General features: G+C 44.5%; 1 protein-coding gene across 1 annotated transcript; it reads left to right on the top strand.

Moving 5' to 3' along the window:
- Positions 1–772: 772 nt before the first annotated feature.
- Positions 773–1,726, top strand: LOC308460841 (olfactory receptor 14J1-like; the record flags this gene model as incomplete). Its single annotated transcript, XM_080977376.1, has 1 exon — positions 773–1,726. The coding sequence occupies one exon, from the start codon at positions 773–775 to the stop codon at positions 1,724–1,726; it is 954 nt and encodes a 317-aa protein (XP_080833502.1).
- Between the last annotated feature and the right edge of the window lie 18,962 nt (positions 1,727–20,688).

Here is a 20,688-nt window from a genome sequence, read left to right as displayed (position 1 = left end):
TATGCCTTATAGCTTACAAAGTTATTGGGGGGATGAAAAATAGACAACTGTCATATACATGTGTGTATAAAGTCTCTTCTGGAGTCTCTTTGGGATTAGGGGCCCTGAAGCTGAAGCTTCATGAGTTTCATAGTAGATTTACACCTGGACCTATGACTCCCCCATCATGGTATTTGCTGGAATCAAAAAGCTATGGCAAAACAGACCTGATAAACCCTTAACACATGGAATATGTTGTTACTGTGCCCACTCTGATAAGGATAGGAAAAGCTGCTTCCTTGTCAGGGTCTCAATTTCTTGGCACAGTCCACACACCTATTGCTATTACAGCCTCCTTGTTTCATGCAAATATACTCATGCTAAAGATGTAATCAATTGTGTATAAGGTAGTGGTTGAGCTAATTGGTATTTCTATTCAGAGCAAACCCAGAGCAAACCCTGCTATTCTATCATCTTCTGCCACACATTTCTTTCTTTCTTTCTTTCTTTCTTTCTTTCTTTCTTTCTTTCTTTCTTTCTTTCTTTCCCCTCCTTTCTCCCTGTTTTCTTCTCCTTGCCAATGCCTGGCTGTCAGATTCAGAGCATGACAAATGTCTCAAAATAACAGCCATAAATTGGAATGAATTCTGCAGACATAACAATCGCAGTAATAACAAATTGAAATTTCCCAATCCAAGCAAGTGAAGCCTGTCTTCTTACAGCACTGTGCTATTATTTTAACAGTTGACTGCTTCCTTCGACAGGCAGCCCACACTTTCATGAGGCAAAAACCATGGTGAACCAGTCCTTTGTATCAGAGTTCCTGCTCGAAGAGTTTTCAGAGGTTCGGGAAATGCAGATTTTTCACTTCCTTCTATTCCTGGTTTTGTACTTGGCTACAGTAACAGGGAACCTTCTCATCATCTCTGCAGTAGCTTTCGACCGCCGACTGCACACCCCCATGTACTTCTTTCTGGTGAACTTGGCCATACAGGACCTTGGATCTGTTTCAGTCATTGTTCCCAATTCCTTGGCTAATTCCCTCATGAATACCAGACACATTTCTTACTCTGGGTGTGTTGCTCAAGTTCTCTTATTTGTCTTCTTTTTAGTATCCGACGTCTCTCTCCTGACCGTCATGGCATATGATCGGTATGTTGCTATTTGCAACCCATTACAATATGAGAAGCTGATGAACAAGCAAGCCTGTGTCCACATGATTGCCTGTGTATGGATCACTGGTCTTCTCTGTGCTGTGTTACACACTGGATGCACCTTTGCAACCCCCTTCTGCTCCAGTGTTGTCAAACAGTTTTTCTGTGAAATCCCACAGTTGCTAAAGCTCTCCTGCTCTGGTTTGAACCTAAAAGAAATTGGAGCTATTGTGCTGAGTATTTTCATTGAATCAGGTTGCCTCTTCTTCATTGTTGTAACTTATGTCTATATTTTCAGCGCTGTGTTAAAAATGCCTTCTATTCAGGGAAGGCAAAAAGTCTTCTCAACTTGTCTTCCTCACCTCATTGTTATCTCCATGTTGTTATTAACTGGGTGGTTTGCTTACCTAAGTCCTATGTATAGTACCACATCACAGCAAGATTTGTCTTTTGCTGTGATATATTCTGTGGTTCCACCACTGCTGAACCCAGTGATCTACAGCATGCGAAACAAGGATATGAAAATTGCCTTGTCAAAATTATTTGCATTGATCAAAACTTCTAAGAAAGAAATCTTCCATTTTCTTCAGTAGGTGTGGATTCCCTTTCCAGAGCTACCATTCCCAGAGTGGTTTAACAATTGATCCCTCATCACAGGAAACTCCAATGTTGATTATATAAGTTGCAGTAGACAAATTAGAAAATTTGCAGCTCCCGTTAGTACACTGGGTACAGGACAGGAGTCATTATCTTATCTGCATGGAAGCTTCCCTCATCCTTGGCAATAAATCTGTTTGTTTAAGATAGCAGAACCAGAACCACCTTCATATCCTCTAAACCCCTCATAAACTTGTTGTGAACAAAGTATATTTAAGATATAGAAAAGGAGTTGATCTCAGCTCCAGATAAGTACTAACACTCCCAAATGTTACATTCGGACCATAAGCCTGAAGGTTTTTGTTGCCTTGGGGCAAACCTGGAGGCACAGAAATTTTGTCTCCCACTGTTTGATCAGAGCACCTTTGCAGAAGTAGCTGTATTCCGCTACCCACAGCACTGGGCCCAGAAGGTGTAATTTCTGACACTTGTTATTTTTTGCAGCAGTACAGACATTTTATTTCTTACTTTAGCATTATGAATGAGTTAGAATATTAATAATTATGCTGCCATGCACAACATTAACATGGTATGCTTTTCCTTACGATTGCACTAAAAAAGAGCTTTGTTTTAGTCTTGCCTAGACCTATATAATTGGGTTATACACAGAATGTCCCTATTTTTGAGGAATGTTGGATGGTATGTGTAATGAATATAGGGGTTGCTCGTGCGTAAGTTGCCGCCACTCCTGGCTATGTTGCCTTGTTAAACCCTTTCTGTCTGGACAGCCCTTCACTTCGTGGCTGCCTCAGTCGCTAGCAGAATCCGTCAGTGGGCGTTTCTTAAACCTTTTCCAGCATAAAAGCTGTTTGACCCCAAGTCTCCTCCTACTCTCCCTGCGCGGAAGTCGTCTGCGCAGGGAGGGTGTGGGTAGTGGAGGACCCGTGCTCTCCCCGCTGGTCTCCGGCGAGGAGACTTGGAGCCCCCTCGCCAATTCCCCCATCTGCCCCCCTTTATCCCTGGTGTTACGCTGATTTCCTTCCCCAGATGATGAGCTGCCTCTCTCCCTGCTGGGCCCTTCTCCAGCATCGCTTGAGAGCCTTGCCTCCGCCTCTGGCTCCGATGTCAGTTCCCTGACAGTATGCTATTGACATTCAATGAATGTTATGTTATATGCTATGTTTACACTGGTTCAATAGACGTAAAGTTTTCCAGTACCTACCAAAAGTGAACCAGAAAGTATATTCACGTAAATCTTGTAAACATGTTTCCCCCCTCCCCCCAGAAGTAGAAACTATGGCCCCTGAAAGTTGATTCACTACTCTATAATTTTCAAAATAACGGTTATTAATCTTAATTTTAGAAGAATCAGCATACAATTTTTTTCCAGATTAGAAGCACATGTGATTAGATTCTGAAACTGGTTCTCTGCTGACGTCCCAGTGTGCCAATCAGAGTGGGATTGGGTCCACTGGGAGGCATGGCTGCATCCTCTTCTTTCATCGCTTTCAAGTAGAACATATTTCTCCACAGTTTCTGTGTCTATGTGATTCTTATGTGAATGTTTGCTTGTGTGCCAACTGCAGGGACCATTGTAGCAGGGAGTAGATCTGAGAATGTCAGTGTGTGGCTGTGGACTGGGGAGACTCAAGTGGCTCTTGGTGCTGCTGTTATTGCTGCTCCTACTCCCTTCTCTTGCATCCAAAGACATGAAAGGCAACTGTAGTTTTGATAGAAGCATCCAAGATAAATGATACAATCCAGGAGAAGTTATAATAGGTGGAATCTTCTCTCTAATATATACTCTTTCTGAAACCAGAAAATAAATAAAATAAAATAAAACCAGAAAGGCATCGTAGAACTTATAGGTAAGTTATTTTTTAACTAAAAAGTAGTAGCAGAAAATGTATTCGCCATATAATGATTAGGGACATAATCTCCTTCCAAAAATTTTGAGCAACAGAGGAATACCAACACATATGAAGTACCAAAAATGTTTCATTACATCCCTCAAGGCTAGTGGTGAGGTTCCTTTGATGACATATATAACATTTTATAACATGTGCATAGTACATCTGAATAAAATTTAAAACAAAAAACAAAAAAGAGGTGCAAAGGAGCAGAGTGAATTTGTTTGCATGCCCTTTCTTATCAGCTTCCCCCTGCCTCTTTGTGCAGCTGTTTGAAGCCCTTTGCAAACAGCTTTCCCATGATCCTCTAAACCTCTGGTTCAGAGATGTGAAAGAACAGCATGAAGCTGCTTCTAAAAGCAGCACTCAAATGGATAAGCAATTTGTATTGATTAGAAACCACTTTCTCCTTCTTGAGCAAGGCATGCACCAAGAAGCAGTGTGGGCATTTGAACACCCTTTGAACTTCACAACCGCTACCCTGAAATTTGAAGTCCCAGCAATTAGGACTTCAAAGCACAGGATCACCTGTTGTCACAAGGTGATTGGTAGTTAGGCAACTCCATCCTCCTGTCAAATTTGGCCTGCCAGGAATCAGGGAGGTAACAATCTAGCCTACCAACAAGAATGACCGCTCCCCGCTTAAAATGGGGGGCGCCCTTTGCGTGGACGCGTGCAGCCCCTAGATCTGGAGCGGCTCCAACAGCATAGGCTTGGCTTTGCCTTCCCTCAGGTGGGATACCTGGAGGTCTCTGCCTACCTCAGTCAGTTGTCCAATCCTACCTGGGGGAAGCGTTGCTAAGGAGACCAGGTGAAATATACTCAGAGTCGCAAAGTGATTTCATGCTCTTTATCCAGCTCATAGTGGTGAGGAGGAATGAATAAATGTCCCCTCACAGTATCTGCTTTATATACATTATTTACACAATTGGCTGCACATGATTGGCTAATTCTGGAATTCTACTGTAAGCCAATCAGGTTGTGGATTCACTTCTATCTGGAGCAGGATTGGGTGGTTCCTGCCAACCAATCATACTGCTGCATTGTTCTAGGACCAATCAGACTGCTGCATTCTGAATCCTATTGTTCTAGGACCAATCAGACTGCTGCCTTTTGGATCCTATTGTTCTAGGACCAATCAGACTGCTACAGTTTGGATCCTATTCAACTCAGTACATAACACCCCTCCCCTCTAAGTTCCAGTCCTGCCCGGGAGGTCGCATTCATAGTCCTCAAGGTATGCCGGCGGCCTACGTGTGCGTTGTGGCCTGGGGTGTTCCCTGGTCCGGGCTCCGGGTTCTGGCTCGTGTTCCAAGGATGCTGGCTGTGATGCGGCTGTTTGGTCTGGTGCAACCGGCTCGCTCAGTCGTGGTTCTGGTTCCGGTGTCCTTTCGGCCTCACGGGTCCTCTCTGTATTTACTGATTCTGCCTCTCCTGCTGGCCCCTCCTGCTCTATGGGCCTCACTGCCCCGCTGTTCCCTTGGGACTCCTCTGACCTGTCCTCCTCCTGGTTTTCTCCCGGGAATCGTCGCCGTATCTGGTCGCAGTGGCGGCGCCAGCATTGCCCCCCATCCGTTAGCACCTCGTACGACACGGGGCCAGTGACCCTGGTGATTGTGGCGGGTACCCATGCTGGGCCTGCCCCAAAATTCTTTGCGTACACTGGGTCCTGGGCCTCGAAGGTCCGGGGGTTCCTGCCTTCCCCCACCACTACCTCATCCTGAGCTCTATCGGGGTGAAGGCGGTCCAATCTGATTGCAAGGCGCCGACCCATTAGTAGTTCAGCGGGGCTCCGGCCAGTCGTTGAGCTGGGGGTGCTGTGCTGTGCTAGAAGGAATGTGGCAAGGCGGTACTCCCAGTCCCCTTGCGTCATGCGGCGAAGGGTGTCCTTGGTGGTCCGCACCATGCGTTCTGCTTGGCCATTGGTGGCAGGGTGGAACGGCGCCGAACGGATGTGGCGGATGGCGTTCTGCGCTGTGAAGGTTTGGAATTCTCCTGACGTAAATGCAGTCCCGTTGTCTGAGACGAGAGTGTCAGGGAGCCCGTGGGTTGCAAACAGCCTGCGTAGTACCCGGATGGCTGCGGACGTGGAAGTGGACGGTACCAGTGCGACTTCCAGCCATTTGGTGTAGGAGTCCACCACTATGAAGAATGTTTTCCCCTGAAAGGGGCCAGCGAAATCCACATGCAGGCGTGACCATGGTGCTCGGGCGGACTCCCAGGACTGGACTGGGGCCCTTGGGGGATCTGGGCGGGATTCTTGGCAGGCCTGGCAGTGTTTGACCCAGGCCTCTATCTCTCCATCGATCCCCGGCCACCACACATAACTCCTGGCAAGGGCCTTCATTCTTACTACCCCTGGATGTGTCTCGTGTAGGGCTGTGAGGACCCTTTTGCAGAGGGGCTGGGGAACAACGACTCTGCTTCCCCATAACAGGCACCCCTTGTGGGCCGACAGTTCATGTTTGCGGGTTGTGTAGCCGGCGAATTCTGGCCCGGGGCTGCTGCTGGGCCATCCCCTCCACACCCAGTCCAGGACCCGGGAGATGACCCTATCTTTCTTGGAATGGTGTGCAACTTCTTGTGCCTGAATGGGGCGGTCGGGAAGCAGCTCCAGGCTCATAACCTCTTGTGCAGGTGCTGGGTCAGGGCCTGTTTCCGGTAGTGGTAGCCTGCTGAGGGCGTCCGCATGGCCCATCGCCTTCCCAGGTCGGTGAATCAGTGCATACTGGTAGCTGGCAAGGAAAATTGACCACCTGAGGACGCGAGGAGACAGCACTTGGGGGGTCTGCTTTTCGGGGGCAAACAAGCCAAGCAACGGCTTGTGGTCAGTCACCACGGTGAAGGGCCGCCCGTACAAGAAATCATGGAATTTTTTTACTCCCTTTACGATTGCCAGACCCTCCTTGTCGATTTGCGAGTAGTTCCGCTCGGTTGTGTTGAGTGTCTGGGAAAAGTACGCCACCGGTACCTCTCTTCCATCCGGGAGTTGGTGCCCCAGGACAGCTCCAATGCCATAGGGTGAGGCGTCGCATGCTAGCACCACCGGCAGCCTCTCGTCGAAGTGTGCCAAGACCGAGTTTGAGACAAGCAAGTCCTTGACTGCCTGGAATGCGGCCTCCTGGCGCTGGCCCCACACCCAAGGGGCCCGCTTGTCCAGGAGTCTGTGTAGGGGCTCCGCTACCGCCGCCTTGTGGGGAAGGAAGGAATGGTAAAAGTTCAATAGTCCCAAGAAGGCCTGAAGTTCAGTCTTGCTCTTGGGCGCTGGGGCATCACAAATGGCCCGTACCTTGTCCCCAGTCGGGTGGACCCCTTCTGCGTCCACCATAAATCCCAGAAAGTCCACCTGAGGCACTCCTAGTAGACACTTTTCCCGCTTCACCTTGAGACCCGCCGTCTGGAAACGGTGCAGAACGGTGCGGAGGCGGTCCTCAAACTCCTCTGGTGTGGGGCCGGCAATCAACACATCATCGAAGAAGGGGGTGACGCCAGGAATCCCTTTAAGGAGAGAGTCCATTATATTCTGGAATATGCCTGGTGCCACGCTGACACCGAATTGCAGCCGCTTTACCCTGAACGCTCCTCTGTGCGTCACAATCGTCTGTGCCTCTGCTGTGGCCTCATCTACTGGCAGCTGTTGATATGCTTGGGCCAAGTCCAGCTTGCCAAAAATTTTCGACCCAGCCAGGGTGGCAAGGACATGGCTGACCACTGGCACTGGGTATGCGTGGGCCGTGAGGGCCTTGTTTATGGTACATTTGTAGTCTGCGCAGATGCGGACCGAACCATTAGGCTTGACGGGTGTGACGATTGGGGTTTCCCAGGGAGCATTAGGCACCGGCTCCAGCACTCCTTGCTCTACGAGTCGATCCAATTCCTCGTCTATACGGGGTTTCAAGGCGAACGGGACCCGGCGGGCCTTGAGCCTGACCGGTCGTACTGCGGGGTCAAGCTGTAGCGCAATGGGGGGGCCCGTATACTGTCCCAATTTCCCATCGAAAACCCCTGGAAATTCCTTGCATATGGCGTCCACGTCCACTTGTAAGCTAGTGTGGTTCACCCCGGTGACAGCTAGCCCCAGTGGTCCAAACCATGCCAATCCCAGTAAGCTAATGTAGGGGCCCTTGACCACAAGCAAGTCCAGTTGCCGCGTCCGCCCTCGGTATTGCACCCTGAAGGTCCCCACCCCCATTGTGGGGACCTTACGTTTCTGGAAGTCCCGGAGGGTGAATGGGGCCGGCCTGAGTTTGGGACCCCCAGTGGGACACAGTTTCCTTAAGGTCCTTGCCGAGATTATGGATAGAGTTGAACCCGTGTCAAGCTCCATGCGGCATGGGGCCCCCTCTATCTGTACCTCTACATAAATTTTCTCTACGTTGGGGTGGGGCAACTGGTATACCTGGAAGTCCGTGAGCTCCGTCGAGTTGCCTTGGTGCGTTGGGCCCCGGGACCTGGGGCTCTTGGATTGGTCATCTGATGCCTGGTGTCGGGTGGGCCGAGCCCGACACACCCGGGCGATGTGTCCCGATTTTCTGCACTGCCTGCACTCTGCGTTGCGGAAACGGCAGGTCCTCCTCTCGTGACTCTCCCCGCAGCTTGCGCAGTTCCCTCCTTCTCGTCGAGGCAGCTGTGGTCTGTGCGCTGCTTGAGTGCGCTGCTGTACTCGGTGCACCTCCTCCCTGTCGGATCCTGAGTCGTCGGTGAGGTCTTCATGGTGGACCCTCGGTTGGGATGGCAGGCTCGGCCGTGCCTCTTGGGTCGACCTCTCGGCAGCTTCTGTTGCCAGGGCCTCCTCCAGAGCGACCTGGAACGTTAGGTCCTTCTTAGCGTAGAGGCGCCGTTGCAGCTTCTCATCCTTCAGGCCACCGACGAGGCGGTCACGAAGCATGTTCTCCAGCTCTGAGAAGTTGCAGAACCGGGCGGCTTGGCGGAGAGAGGTCACAAACCCAGTTATGGTTTCCCCAGGGGCTTGCCGCTTTGCGTAGAAGGCATTTCGACGAGCCACCACTGAGGGCTGCGGCGAAAAGTGCCCCTTCAGCTGTTCCATTATTGTTTTGTATGGAACAGTAGCGACGTCTTCAGGCGCAAGGAGAGCCCGGGCGATTTCAAACGTCTCCTCTCCGCAGACGCTGAAGAATATCGCCCTCTTCTTGGCGTCTTCTTCGTCGGTGACCCCTTTGGCTTCTAGGAGGAAGGTGAAACGGGAGGCGTACGCTTCCCAGTCTCCAGATGCTGGGTTGAATGGCGAGAAGCTGCTGTTGGCTGCCATTCTGAGTTCCTTGTGCCCCGGAGCTGAAGCCTGGATACACGGTGCGAGGCAGCGGTGCGGCAGTTGGCGGTGCTGCGGTGCTGTGTGTGGCAGTCAGCTCAGCGGGATCCCATCCTCGTCGCCAGTGAAATATACTCAGAGTCGCAAAGTGATTTCATGCTCTTTATCCAGCTCATAGTGGTGAGGAGGAATGAATAAATGTCCCCTCACAGTATCTGCTTTATATACATTATTTACACAATTGGCTGCACATGATTGGCTAATTCTGGAATTCTACTGTAAGCCAATCAGGTTGTGGATTCACTTCTATCTGGAGCAGGATTGGGTGGTTCCTGCCAACCAATCATACTGCTGCATTGTTCTAGGACCAATCAGACTGCTGCATTCTGAATCCTATTGTTCTAGGACCAATCAGACTGCTGCCTTTTGGATCCTATTGTTCTAGGACCAATCAGACTGCTACAGTTTGGATCCTATTCAACTCAGTACATAACACCAGGCCAGGTAGGGGAGGGATTACCTGCCCACACAATAGAGGTAGGATCTTACCTAGGAAAAAGTTTCTCTGCTCCTCCCAATACTGTTTGCAGAGCAGTTAAGCCTTACGACTTATCCTGTAAGGGAACAAATGCAAATACTCATTTGCCCAAATATGCCAAAAGTGTCTGAATTATAAATAATTCCAGTATATTGATTTTGATGGACCACTTAAAAGGAAAAGCCCATTAGAAGTAGAGAGGTTTTCACACACAAGATGCGGAAATCGGGAAAACATTTTTCTGTTCAGTTCAGGGCTTGCCTCACAAATTCAAAACAGAACCTCCCTTCTCAGGTGCAGGCTACCTTATTTCTTTATTTATTTAGCAAAACCTAGGGGTTTTAGCTAACTCTTTCTAGAGGTTAGGCCCAATTGCAAGTACCAGGAACAAATGTTTTCAGAGCAATGCAATAGAAGTTAACTTCCCCAGATATTTTCTTATCATGGGTGTAAAACGTAGCTGTTAAATAAATCTTGTAAACATGTTTTTCCAGAAGCATAGGGAAGGAATTAATGAAACTAGGGAACTGTATCCATACCCTGAAATTTGCAAAACCACTGTTATTAATTTCCATTCTTGTAAAGTCAACATCAACATCAAATGTATTTTTTTTAAGATGGGTGATTCAATTCTGAACTGTGCTGAAGTCACAGTGTGCACCTCTATTATGGAATATGCTCCCTAGGGAAATAAGACAAAATCTATCTCCTCTTCTTTAGTTGCTGTCTCAACAGTTGGTGCATTTGTGGTTCTTGTGAGAAATTATCCCGGTGTGCCTACTGCAGCTCGGAGGGGAATTGAAAATGTCAGAATGCTGCTGTGGGCTGAGGAGACATGTTGTTGTGCTTCGGTGGTTATTAATATTACTGCTGTTGCTGCTTCTTCTCCCTTCTCACGTATCTAAAGACATAAAAGGTGGATGCAATCATAACAGAACAATTCAGGACAGTTTCTATCATCCAGGAGATGCTGTAGTTGGTGGGATCTTCTCTCTCACATTTCCTAAATTTATATGGCAGAATTTCAAAGCAGCTGAATCTGCGTGCATACAGTAAACAAATAAGGAGCCTTAAACAAATTTTACTTTTTTATGTTTCACTGGTCTGCAGCAGACAGCTTACCAATAAGTATGGTAGATGCAAGGAGCAAGGGAGGGGGAAGAAAGAGGGAGAGATTGGGCAAATCATGAAACATTTTTTCCTCCCTTGTTTGACTTTTCCAAGGTTTAAGAGGGTTTGAAGGGCGGGTTTCCCATCTTTTTCATCTTGTTGAGATCAGCATTTCATTGTTGGGAATGCATTATAAATTTCCCCATAGGAATCAATGGAAATTGTTTGACTCGTTATGTGAACACTTGCATAACAAACCATTTCCTGAGAATGCATTATATATAACTGTGTGCATGTAAAGTAGATGACTTAACCTATAACACATTTTCAATTGTTCTGTTTTTGGCAGTCATTATGTTGTCATATTTTATTTCATATTTATTAATAAAAACAGAGGGAAGAGAAACAGAAGAATTCCAGAGGTGACCTTGACTTTTGATGTGTTGCTTTTGTAAAATCATTATCTGGTATAATAATATTAATTCCAATTGTGGACTATGAGCCAAAGAAAAGTAACTTATCCTATAGATTGTATACTCAAATTTATGGATGTCTGAACACTAGTATGAGTTTCATATTGGGTTTTTATTAATAGCTCTTTCCAAATATCTTATCAACCCACCAAAAACAAAAGCAACAAGAGCATGACTCAGCTACTAATCTCTCTGGGGAACGATCAAGGACATGCTTAAATTTATTTCAGATATATTTCATAAAATTTATATACCATTTCATATTCACAAAAAACCTCAGAGTGATTCCTCAAAGGGAATTTATTTTGACTGGATCACGCCTCACCAAATATCACCCATTACTCACTTTTCCACACCTATAGCAATATTTTCATGTTCTTTTCTTCTTGCCATCCATTCATATTCTTGTGGAGATCAGGAAAACAGCATTCAGCTTTCAACATGAAACTAAGAGTGAAAAACTGTATCTATAATAGATTGTGCCATGACTGCTTTTTTAAATTTCATTTTAGTTCAGTGCTTCAGAATTATCAGCATGTCCTCTCATTGATTTTTGCCATTCATGAGATCAATAAGAATCCCAGGCTCTTGCCCAATGTCACTTTGGGTTTCCACATCTATGACAGCTTTTTTGATGCAAGAACTATATATGAGACCACCCTGGACCTACTGTTCCCACAGCAAAGGAAGGCAATAAATAATTATGACATGAATAAGAAAGTGTTGTCTGTCATTGGAGGTCTCACTGTAGAAGATGCCTATCAGATGGCCACCATCTTGGATCAGTACAAGATGCCACAGGTGGGTCTATTTGTGCGCACCTCAGCCTGTCCATGCATAAATATAAGCAAGGATAAGCAATGCGCTTTGAATCCCAACCTCACGTAAACATCACAGGTACTTGAAATTTATAGAATCTTGCTGAATCATGCCAGCTAGGCTATGAATATTATAACTCATTGGCCAGACTAATATTTTAACAATATATAAAAGTAGAAGTTTTGTGTTAAAATAATGTTTGTAATCATGCCAGCTTCCCTCAAACCCACTGGTCACCTTTTCAGATGTTGCATGAAGATACAATGAGGATATGACGATGGGGGAAGATCCTGTGTGTGGGTCTCCAGTCTCCTTATCTAAATCTTTATTTTGATGCAATTTTCACTAGGTTAAAATGCTGTGCAAACTGAAGGTTAGCTGGTTCACACATATGAACCACCTTATGCAGTTAGTAATTAACAGCATCAACCTTTATATATATCTACTCAGAAGTAGCCTATACTGCTTTATTATGAGTTTAATCTCTGAATTATGCAGTTAGAGCAACAGCCTAATATACTCTATTGGAAATCACATGGTGGGATGTGAGTGTGGAAGTTATATGGATAATATTGAAAACATTATTTCTAAAGACTATGCTGAAAATTTAGTAGTAGATACTTGTTGAGCATTTTACTGTAAGTTCTCCAATTTCTAATAAGCTATATATCTATCATTCATTAGGTCAGTTATGGAGCCTATGACACAACACTGAACAGTAAATCAACTTCTCATTCAATATACCGAATGGCACCAAGTGAAACTATTCAGCCTGTTGGGATTGTCCAGATACTCCTTCATTTTGAATGGACATGGATTGGCATCATTGTTTCAGATGATGATGATGGAGAAGACTTTGTGCAGATTTTAACACCTCTACTTGCCCAGAATAGCATTTGTGTTGCCTTATTGCTGAAGATAGAAAGAGCATCACAAGACCGTGATGAGGCCTTCAATACACAAATGCCAAAGATTGATGCAGCACTTCAGTCTGAAGTCAATGTGTTTATTGTCAGTGGAAATTATTATTCTCTGTGGGACTTAAAACTCAGAGTACACGTTTGTGACCTTTTCAAAATAATTGATATTAGGAAGGTTTGGATTATAACAGCTCGGTGGGATTTCACTCAGGAGATAGATTTATCCTCTGGTTTTGAAAGGGCTTTCAGTGGCACCCTGTATTTCTCAGTACAGAAACAGCCTGTTCCCAGATTCCATATTCTGCTTACCCAGAATAGCATTTGTGTTGCGTTATTGCTCAAGATAGAAAGAGCGTCACAAGACCGTAGGGAGGCATTTAATACACAAATGGCAAAGATTGATGCAGCACTTCAGTCTGAAGTCAGTGTGTTTATTGTCAGTGGAAATGAATATTCTCTATCGGACTTGAAATTAAGAGTAAGAGTGTGTGAAGTTTTCAGGATAGTTGATATTAGGAAAGTTTGGATTACAACAGCTCGGTGGGATTTCACTAAGGGAACAAGAGGATTCCGTGGTTTTGATTACAATTTCAATGGCACCTTATATTTCTCGGTACAGACAACTCCCGTGCCTGGGTTCCATAATTTTCTCAAGAACTTAAAATCCGATGAACAACTGATGCACTTTCTCTGTTTATTCTGGGAATTTATGTTTCACTGTTCAATTTCTAGTAAGAACTATTCACGTTGTAAATATGGTCAAAGATGTACAGGAAATGAGAAACTGGAAAGACGGCCTGCGTCTGAGTTTGAGATGGATATGACTGGTGAGAGTTATACTGTCTACAATGCTCTCCATGTGGTGGCTCATGCTTTACATGCTATTGATATGTCAAGCCAAAGACTCATGCTGGATAAAGGCAAATTCAAACACTTGAATATTCAGCCATGGCAGGTAAAGTCTATTTCTCTGATGTTTCAAATTTTAGAACACATCTGTAGCCAAGATTTTCTCCAAATAATATTGAGTGGAGAATGAAATATTAGGGATGTGCTTTGGCTCTAAGTATTTCCTGATTTTACAGTTGAAAAGGTGAATTTTTCACATTCCCAGATTGGATTACGTTGTTAGCAACCTCAGAGTTATTAATGAGTCCAAAGCTGTTCTGTGCCACAGACTTTTAAATTGCCCAATACATTAAAACAATAATAATAATACAGAAGGAAAATCAGACTGACAAGGAAGATGTCCTGAGCTCAAGTGTAGAGGGATAGGGGAGGTGGAGTGTCTTCCATTTTGCTGGATATATATGTTTTAATTATGGGGAACTGTTTTCCCAGTGCACTCAGATAACTGACGTGCTTTCCATTGGAAAAGAAGCTGTGTCCCCACAATTACATGGTTGGAGTAGAAGTCCACTAACACCAACACTTAGTGGAGTAACATGGTCCTTCCTGGGTGTTGCATTTTCCAGCCCAAGTCTTCCCTGGAGATTTATGCTATTTCCCTACACCATTTCCTATATGCAAGCCAATAGAGAGATTTATCCCAGGAGAAGAGGTTGTATTCCCCAAAACTTCATGGGGCCAGACCCCACACCAGCCAATTGCCCACAGGGTAAAAGATCATTTCCCAGGTCAACAAAATTTTCTCCACCTGAGAATATTCTTTTTCCAAACTACCATTATGGACCTCTATGTCTTGTGTTGTACCAGTCCTAGAATGGTACATTCCACCCTTGTAAGATAATCACTCTGGCTAACATTCTGGTTTTTTCCTTTCTAGAGTCATACCCTAAGGCAAAAATGTCATTGTTCATAGATATATCTGTTTAAGATTTGACTTACTTAATCTACTCCAGGGGATTTTTATCTCCATTTTTAACATATATAGTCAATTCCTGAATAATAAAGCAGATTGGAAAGATACAGTCAAGCTAAGGGCTTGCCCATATCTCCTTTATTCCTCCCTCATCCATGCAGCATTCTCCTCCAGTTACTGCTTTCCTACACTATCTCCTCCCTGATAGTGGAAATTCTCTATGCTTTGAAAGTCCAAATTGGTGAACTACATCAATTGTGTAAGGAATTTATGGATTTAGGGTGGGGGGAGAACATGTGGGATAGCAGTAGCTGGAGGAGAATGTTGCATGGATGAGAGAGGCACAGAGAGTTCACTATCTACATTCAGCCAAGGAAAAGACAGACTTTAACAATTAATTTTAACCTGTGTGATTTGCTTAATGGAGAAAGCTCTCGCAAGGCTGGAGGAAATGTCCTGAGTTCTACACTTTGGCTTGATCCTGCAGGCTCTTCTTGTAATATCATGTGTTAGTTGCAAAGTGATTTCCTCTGACTGTATGGTAATTTCAGCATAATAAACTCAACTTTACAGACCCACAATAATGTTCTTTCTCACTTTAGGTCCATTCTTCACTGAAAAATATCCACTTTAACAGTAGTGCTGGGCATGAAATCTTGATAGAAAATGGAGCCATTTCAGCTGGCTATGATATCATCAACTGGATTGTTTTCCACAATCAATCTGTCCTGAAAGTCAGGGTTGGAGAAATTTCAGCAAGTCACAGTTTCATTCTCAGAGAGGATAGAATTATGTGGAGCAGCCGATTAAAACAGGTAGGAATTTACATACTTTTAAAGTCCAAGGAATCAACTATTAAACCACAGGTGATGTTCAAAAGCAAAACACTACAAGCAAATTCCTTTCAGGTGAGGAAGGACACTGTGCAACACTTGTTAAAGTGCCAGCTTTGCTTATCAACACAGTTGGGGACCTATATGGAGTAAGGTGATCTTTTAAAGCTGTCATAGTTTGATCATTGTTGGCTTTCTTTAGCATTTTTAAATGCACACCTCCAAATCAGTTTTCAAGTTGCATCCTGGCCCCTGAAAGTATTGTTACATGCCACCCCCACCCCCCAATGTCTGAGTGGTTCAAGTCTCCAGGGAGTTCCAGGATCTCTGTTTTGGATGATGAGGCACAATGGAGACTGTGGTGTCTTTATATTATGTGGTTTATTTACACATACATAAAACCAGGGCCTGCCATAGAGGGGTTCAGATCATCAACATTCCAAAAGGATTTTGCTTCTCCCACAGGTACAGCAGTAACCCTGGCCTATAGCTTGCCTTCATGGGTCAGACATAATGCCTATCTTACTCTCCTAACTCCCCCTGCATTACGCTTCTGCCCACATTACTTCCAATTCTATATTCTATACCCCTGGCTTTTATATGCAGAGTGAGGGAGTGTAATTTAAATGCCTTTTTGCACTTTGCTCCTTGATACTGTCAACCTAGTAGTTTGAAAGCATACCAGCATGACTAGATAAATAGGTGCTGCTTCAGCGGGAAGGTAAATTGCATTTCTGTGTGCTCTGGCTTCTGCCATGGTGTTCAATTGAGCCAGAAGCAGTTTAGAATTCAGTATGCTGCCTTTTTAACTGCCTTGCATCACAGCAAAACACTAAGGCTGCTTGAAGAGGGATCAGAAGTCAGAATTTCCACGTTTCTAAGTAGAAAAATATAAATGCATTGGTGGGTTTGAAAAGATGGATGCCACCTTCATTTTAAAAAAAAATTTGCATGATCAGACACCACCCCAAGCAAAGTGTGTTGAGAGCTGCCCCTTTGGATACAGACGAATGGCTCAGGAGGGGAAACCATCTTGTTGCCATATCTGTGCCCCATGTCCGGAAGACATGATGTCTAACAAAACAGGTATGTTACGTCACTTTTCTTTTGGATGTGTTTCATATAGGTAGATATAGATAGATATCCATTTTATGGACTATAGAAACAACATGAAGAGCCATAGATAAAGACTAGTGAATATAAAATGACATAAACATCACAACATTAGCAGTCAAAGCAAATATATTCACCCCTTAAAAAACAAGTATTCGAGAGAACTAACAGAGCCAGCGAGGTGTAGGCTGGATTCTAAGCCCATTCAGCTGGATCACATGACCTGGCAAACTGGTGTAAGTTAAACTAGCAAAAAGTGTGGTGTCAGCCTAACACAATTTTAAAGGCTTGCATTCCCTCTACCAGACTGGGATCACCTCAGCCAGCAGGAACCCCACTTCTGAACAGACCTTAGGTCTGGTGGACTTTATACAGTGGTACCTCGGGTCACAGATGCTTCCGGTTACATACGCTTCAGGTTACAGACTCCGTTAACCCAGAAATAGTACCTCGGGTTAAGAACTTTGCTTCAGGATGAGAACAGAAATCGTGCTCCGGCGGTGTGGCGGCAGCGGGATGTCCCATTAGCTAAAGTGGTGCTTCAGGTTAATAACAGTTTCAGGTTGAGAACGGACCTCCGGAACGAATTAAGTACTTAACCCGAGGTACCACTGTATTGGCTTAACTTATGCCAGCTTGCTTTACACCACCTTCTGTTGTTCCTAAATTTGATATGGAAAGACTCCTGTTCATGTACATTTTATCAAATTTGGCAAAAAGGAGAAGATGGATAGTAATTACCGTAAATGGGGAACACAGTTTCCTTTCACATAGAATAAGCGGTTTAGATCCCTAAAAGCAGACCAAAGGTGAGAAGGGAGCACAGCAGACTTGAAAACATACAATTTATAAAAACGTAAAATTAAATGGAAAAATACAATTCAAAGCCCTTAGCATTTGCTGTTTACTTAAAAACCTTTCATCCTTGATCATAAATAACTTTCCATCTCTTCATTTTGATGCGGATCATGGAAAGCCAGTGTGGTGTCCTGCAGGTTTTGTCAGACATCACCTCCCATCGTTCCTGACGATTGTCAGGGCTGTTTGGGGCTCAGGGAGTCGAACATCAGGGGGCAAAATGCAGAGAGAGGCATATCTAAGGCATTAAGTCTTAATGTTTTTCTCTCTGCATGAAATGATATAGATATAGTGATATAGAAATGGGATGGACTGGACCTAATGACACTTTGTTTTGTCCTTTTAGATGCAATTAATTGTGCCAAGTGCCCAGAAGACCAATATCCAAATGTGGGAAAGGATGGATGCATCTACAAAGTCAGAACTTTCCTAACCTATGAGGAGCCCTTGGGAATCGTTTTAGTTTTCATAGCTCTTTCCTTTGCTGTGGTCACAGGTATGGTGATATACACCTTTATGAAGAACTGGAATACCCCCATTGTCAAAGCCAACAACCAGAACATTACCATCACTCTTCTCATCTCCATCCTGCTTTGCTTCCTTTCTTGCTTGCTCTTCATTGGCAAACCTGGGAAGGTGACTTGCCTTCTACGGCAAACAGCCTTTGGCATCGTGTTCTCGGTTGCAGTTTCTTCTGTGCTGGCAAAGACCATCATTGTGATCCTGGCCTTTCTGGCCACAAAGCCAGGCAACACAATGAGGAAATGGCTAGGGCAGAAGGTGGCAAATGCTGTTGTTCTCTCCTGCTCCCTCATCCAAGTAGGCATTTGTACTGCTTGGCTGTCAAGCTTTCCTCCATTCCCAGATCTTGACACACACTCTCTGGCTGGGCACATCATTGTTGAATGCAATGAAGGTTCAATCACCATGTTCTACTGTGTCCTTGGCTACGTGGGCTTTTTGGCCATCATCAGCTTCACTGTCGCTTTCCTCGCCAGAAAGCTGCCTGACTCTTTCAATGAAGCCAAGTTCATCACGTTCAGCATGTTGGTGTTTTGCAGTGTCTGGGTCTCCTTTATTCCAGGTTATCTGAGCACGAAAGGGAAATACATTGTGGCAGTGGAGGTGTTTGCCATCTTGGCTTCCAACACTGGCCTCTTGGCTTGCATCTTCTTCCCCAAATGTTATATCATTGTTCTAAGACCTGATCTAAACACCAGGAAGCAACTAACGGGAAAAGGGAATTAATTATTTATCCTTATTCTAAACCTTTAGTTGTCTGTGTTGTGTACATTCGGTCTGTTTCTCCTTCTTCCAATCCTGTTTATATGCATTGTAATCACTGAAATGGATTTGTAATACTAACTAGTGATTTTATTTCTGGGAAGTGAGTTGGATTGTTCATGCAACAGGATTGTCCCTTATTTCAGTGGAAAATGCCACATCCTTTGTTGATATAGTTTTGTCCTGTATTTCAGGTAATCTCTCTCTCTCTCTCTCTCTCTCTCTCTCTCTCTCTCATTGTTCTAACACATGATCTTAACACCAAGAAGCAACTAACAGGAAAAATAAATTAATGGTTAATTCTTATTCTAAATCTATATATATTGTGTAGTTTAAATTTAAACCTATCCAGTTTTAATATACTGTAATCACTGAACTATATTTGTAAATTAATATTGGCCAGTGAGGTTGGTTCTGAGTTGGATTAATCACTCCACAGTTGATTTGAATAGAAATGGTCTCAATGACTAATACCACTTCCAATGCAGAAGAGTGTCAAAGTCAGATCTAGTTTGAGGATTTAGTTGGTAATTTTGCCTAGGTCAAAAATAACCTCCTTCCAAAATTTTTGAGCTATAGGGCAATCCCACCACATGTGAAGGACCTCACATTCCCTCCAGCATAGTGGCAGAGTTATAACATATGATAGTTTAACAGGTGTCCAGCACCATCTGAATATAATTTGTAAAATCAGAAGTGAAAAGGAGTAGTTTGAAATTGTTTGAAGGCCCTTTCTTTGCAGTTTCCCACTGCTTCTTTGTGCAGCTGCTTGCAAAGGGCTTTCAAAGAACCCTACACTGCTCCTGCAGCTGTCTGAAGCTTTTTGCAAACAGTTTTGCCATTCTCCTCCTCTAAACTTCTGGTTTCAGAGAAGTATGAAGCTGCTTTTAAGAGCACCGCTGGAACAGATAAGCAATACTCACTGAATGGAAACAACTTTCTCCTCCTTGAGGAGGAGATTTATAAAGGAGGAGATAAACTGAGATTTAAAGGAGCAATGTGGGTGTCTGAACACCCTTTGCAGCAAAGGGCTTTCACAAGCCCTGCACTCAATTTTGAAGTGCCAACAAGTAGGGTTTCAAAGCACAGCATCGCCTGATGCCACTGTGACATTATCATATGCTCCAGCAGTCACAATTCTCCCATGGCACTCATGGAATTCAAAAAGCCACCCCATTTTCTGATTTAATCTGGGAATGTTCCAATGCTGGAGGATGAGCTGGTATACATGGAGAAAGCCAATTTCATGGAAACAAAAGGGTTACCAATATTAACAGGGCTGTCATTCCTAGAGAGGAAGGGAAGGGTGTCAAAAGAGGACCTTCCAATGTGGTGTAGTGGTTAAGAGCAGTAGACTCGTAATCTGGTGAACCGGGTTCACGTCTCCGCTCCTCCACATGCAGCTGCTGGGTGACCTTGGGCTAGTCACACTTCTTTGAAGTCTCTCAGCCCCACTCGCCTCACAGAGTGTTTGTTGTGGGGGAGGAAGGGAAAGGAGAATGTTAGCCACTTTGAGACTCCTTCGGGTAGTGATAAAGTGGGATATCAAATCCAAACTCTTCTTCAAACTCTTCTTCCTGTCCAGTGTCTGTCCTCCTATTTGTGAGCTTTACCACCCCAACTTTCTTCCAAATAAAGCTCAGAGTGGTTGTACCCTTGTTTTATCAACCTGTGGGGTGCTGGAGTTTGAGGCGTGTGGGGTGACGAAGTTATGATGGTCGACGGTTGGCACTGCAGCTAGGTGGGCTTCTAGGGGGAGGGGTTTTCTGCATCATGAAAAACTTAAATAAGAATCTTAACATGCACCATCCCATGACTGTGATACTGATATAGAATAGGGGGAAAAATATTTACCCAAATATTCCACATGTTTCTGGATTGTAAATAAATTCAGTACATTGATTTTGATGAACCATTTAAAAGGAAAAGCTCATTAGAAGTAGAGGGGTTTTCACATAGAAGGCTGAATAATCAGGGAGGTTTTTCTCTGTTCAGTTCAAGGCTTGCCC

The sequence above is a fragment of the Podarcis pityusensis genome (assembly GCF_964106645.2).
Source record: "Podarcis pityusensis genome assembly, chromosome: 13".
NCBI classification, from domain to species: Eukaryota; Metazoa; Chordata; class Lepidosauria; order Squamata; family Lacertidae; genus Podarcis; species Podarcis pityusensis.
Note: the sequence above shows the minus strand (reverse complement) of the source record. Positions and strands in the feature narration are given on the sequence as shown.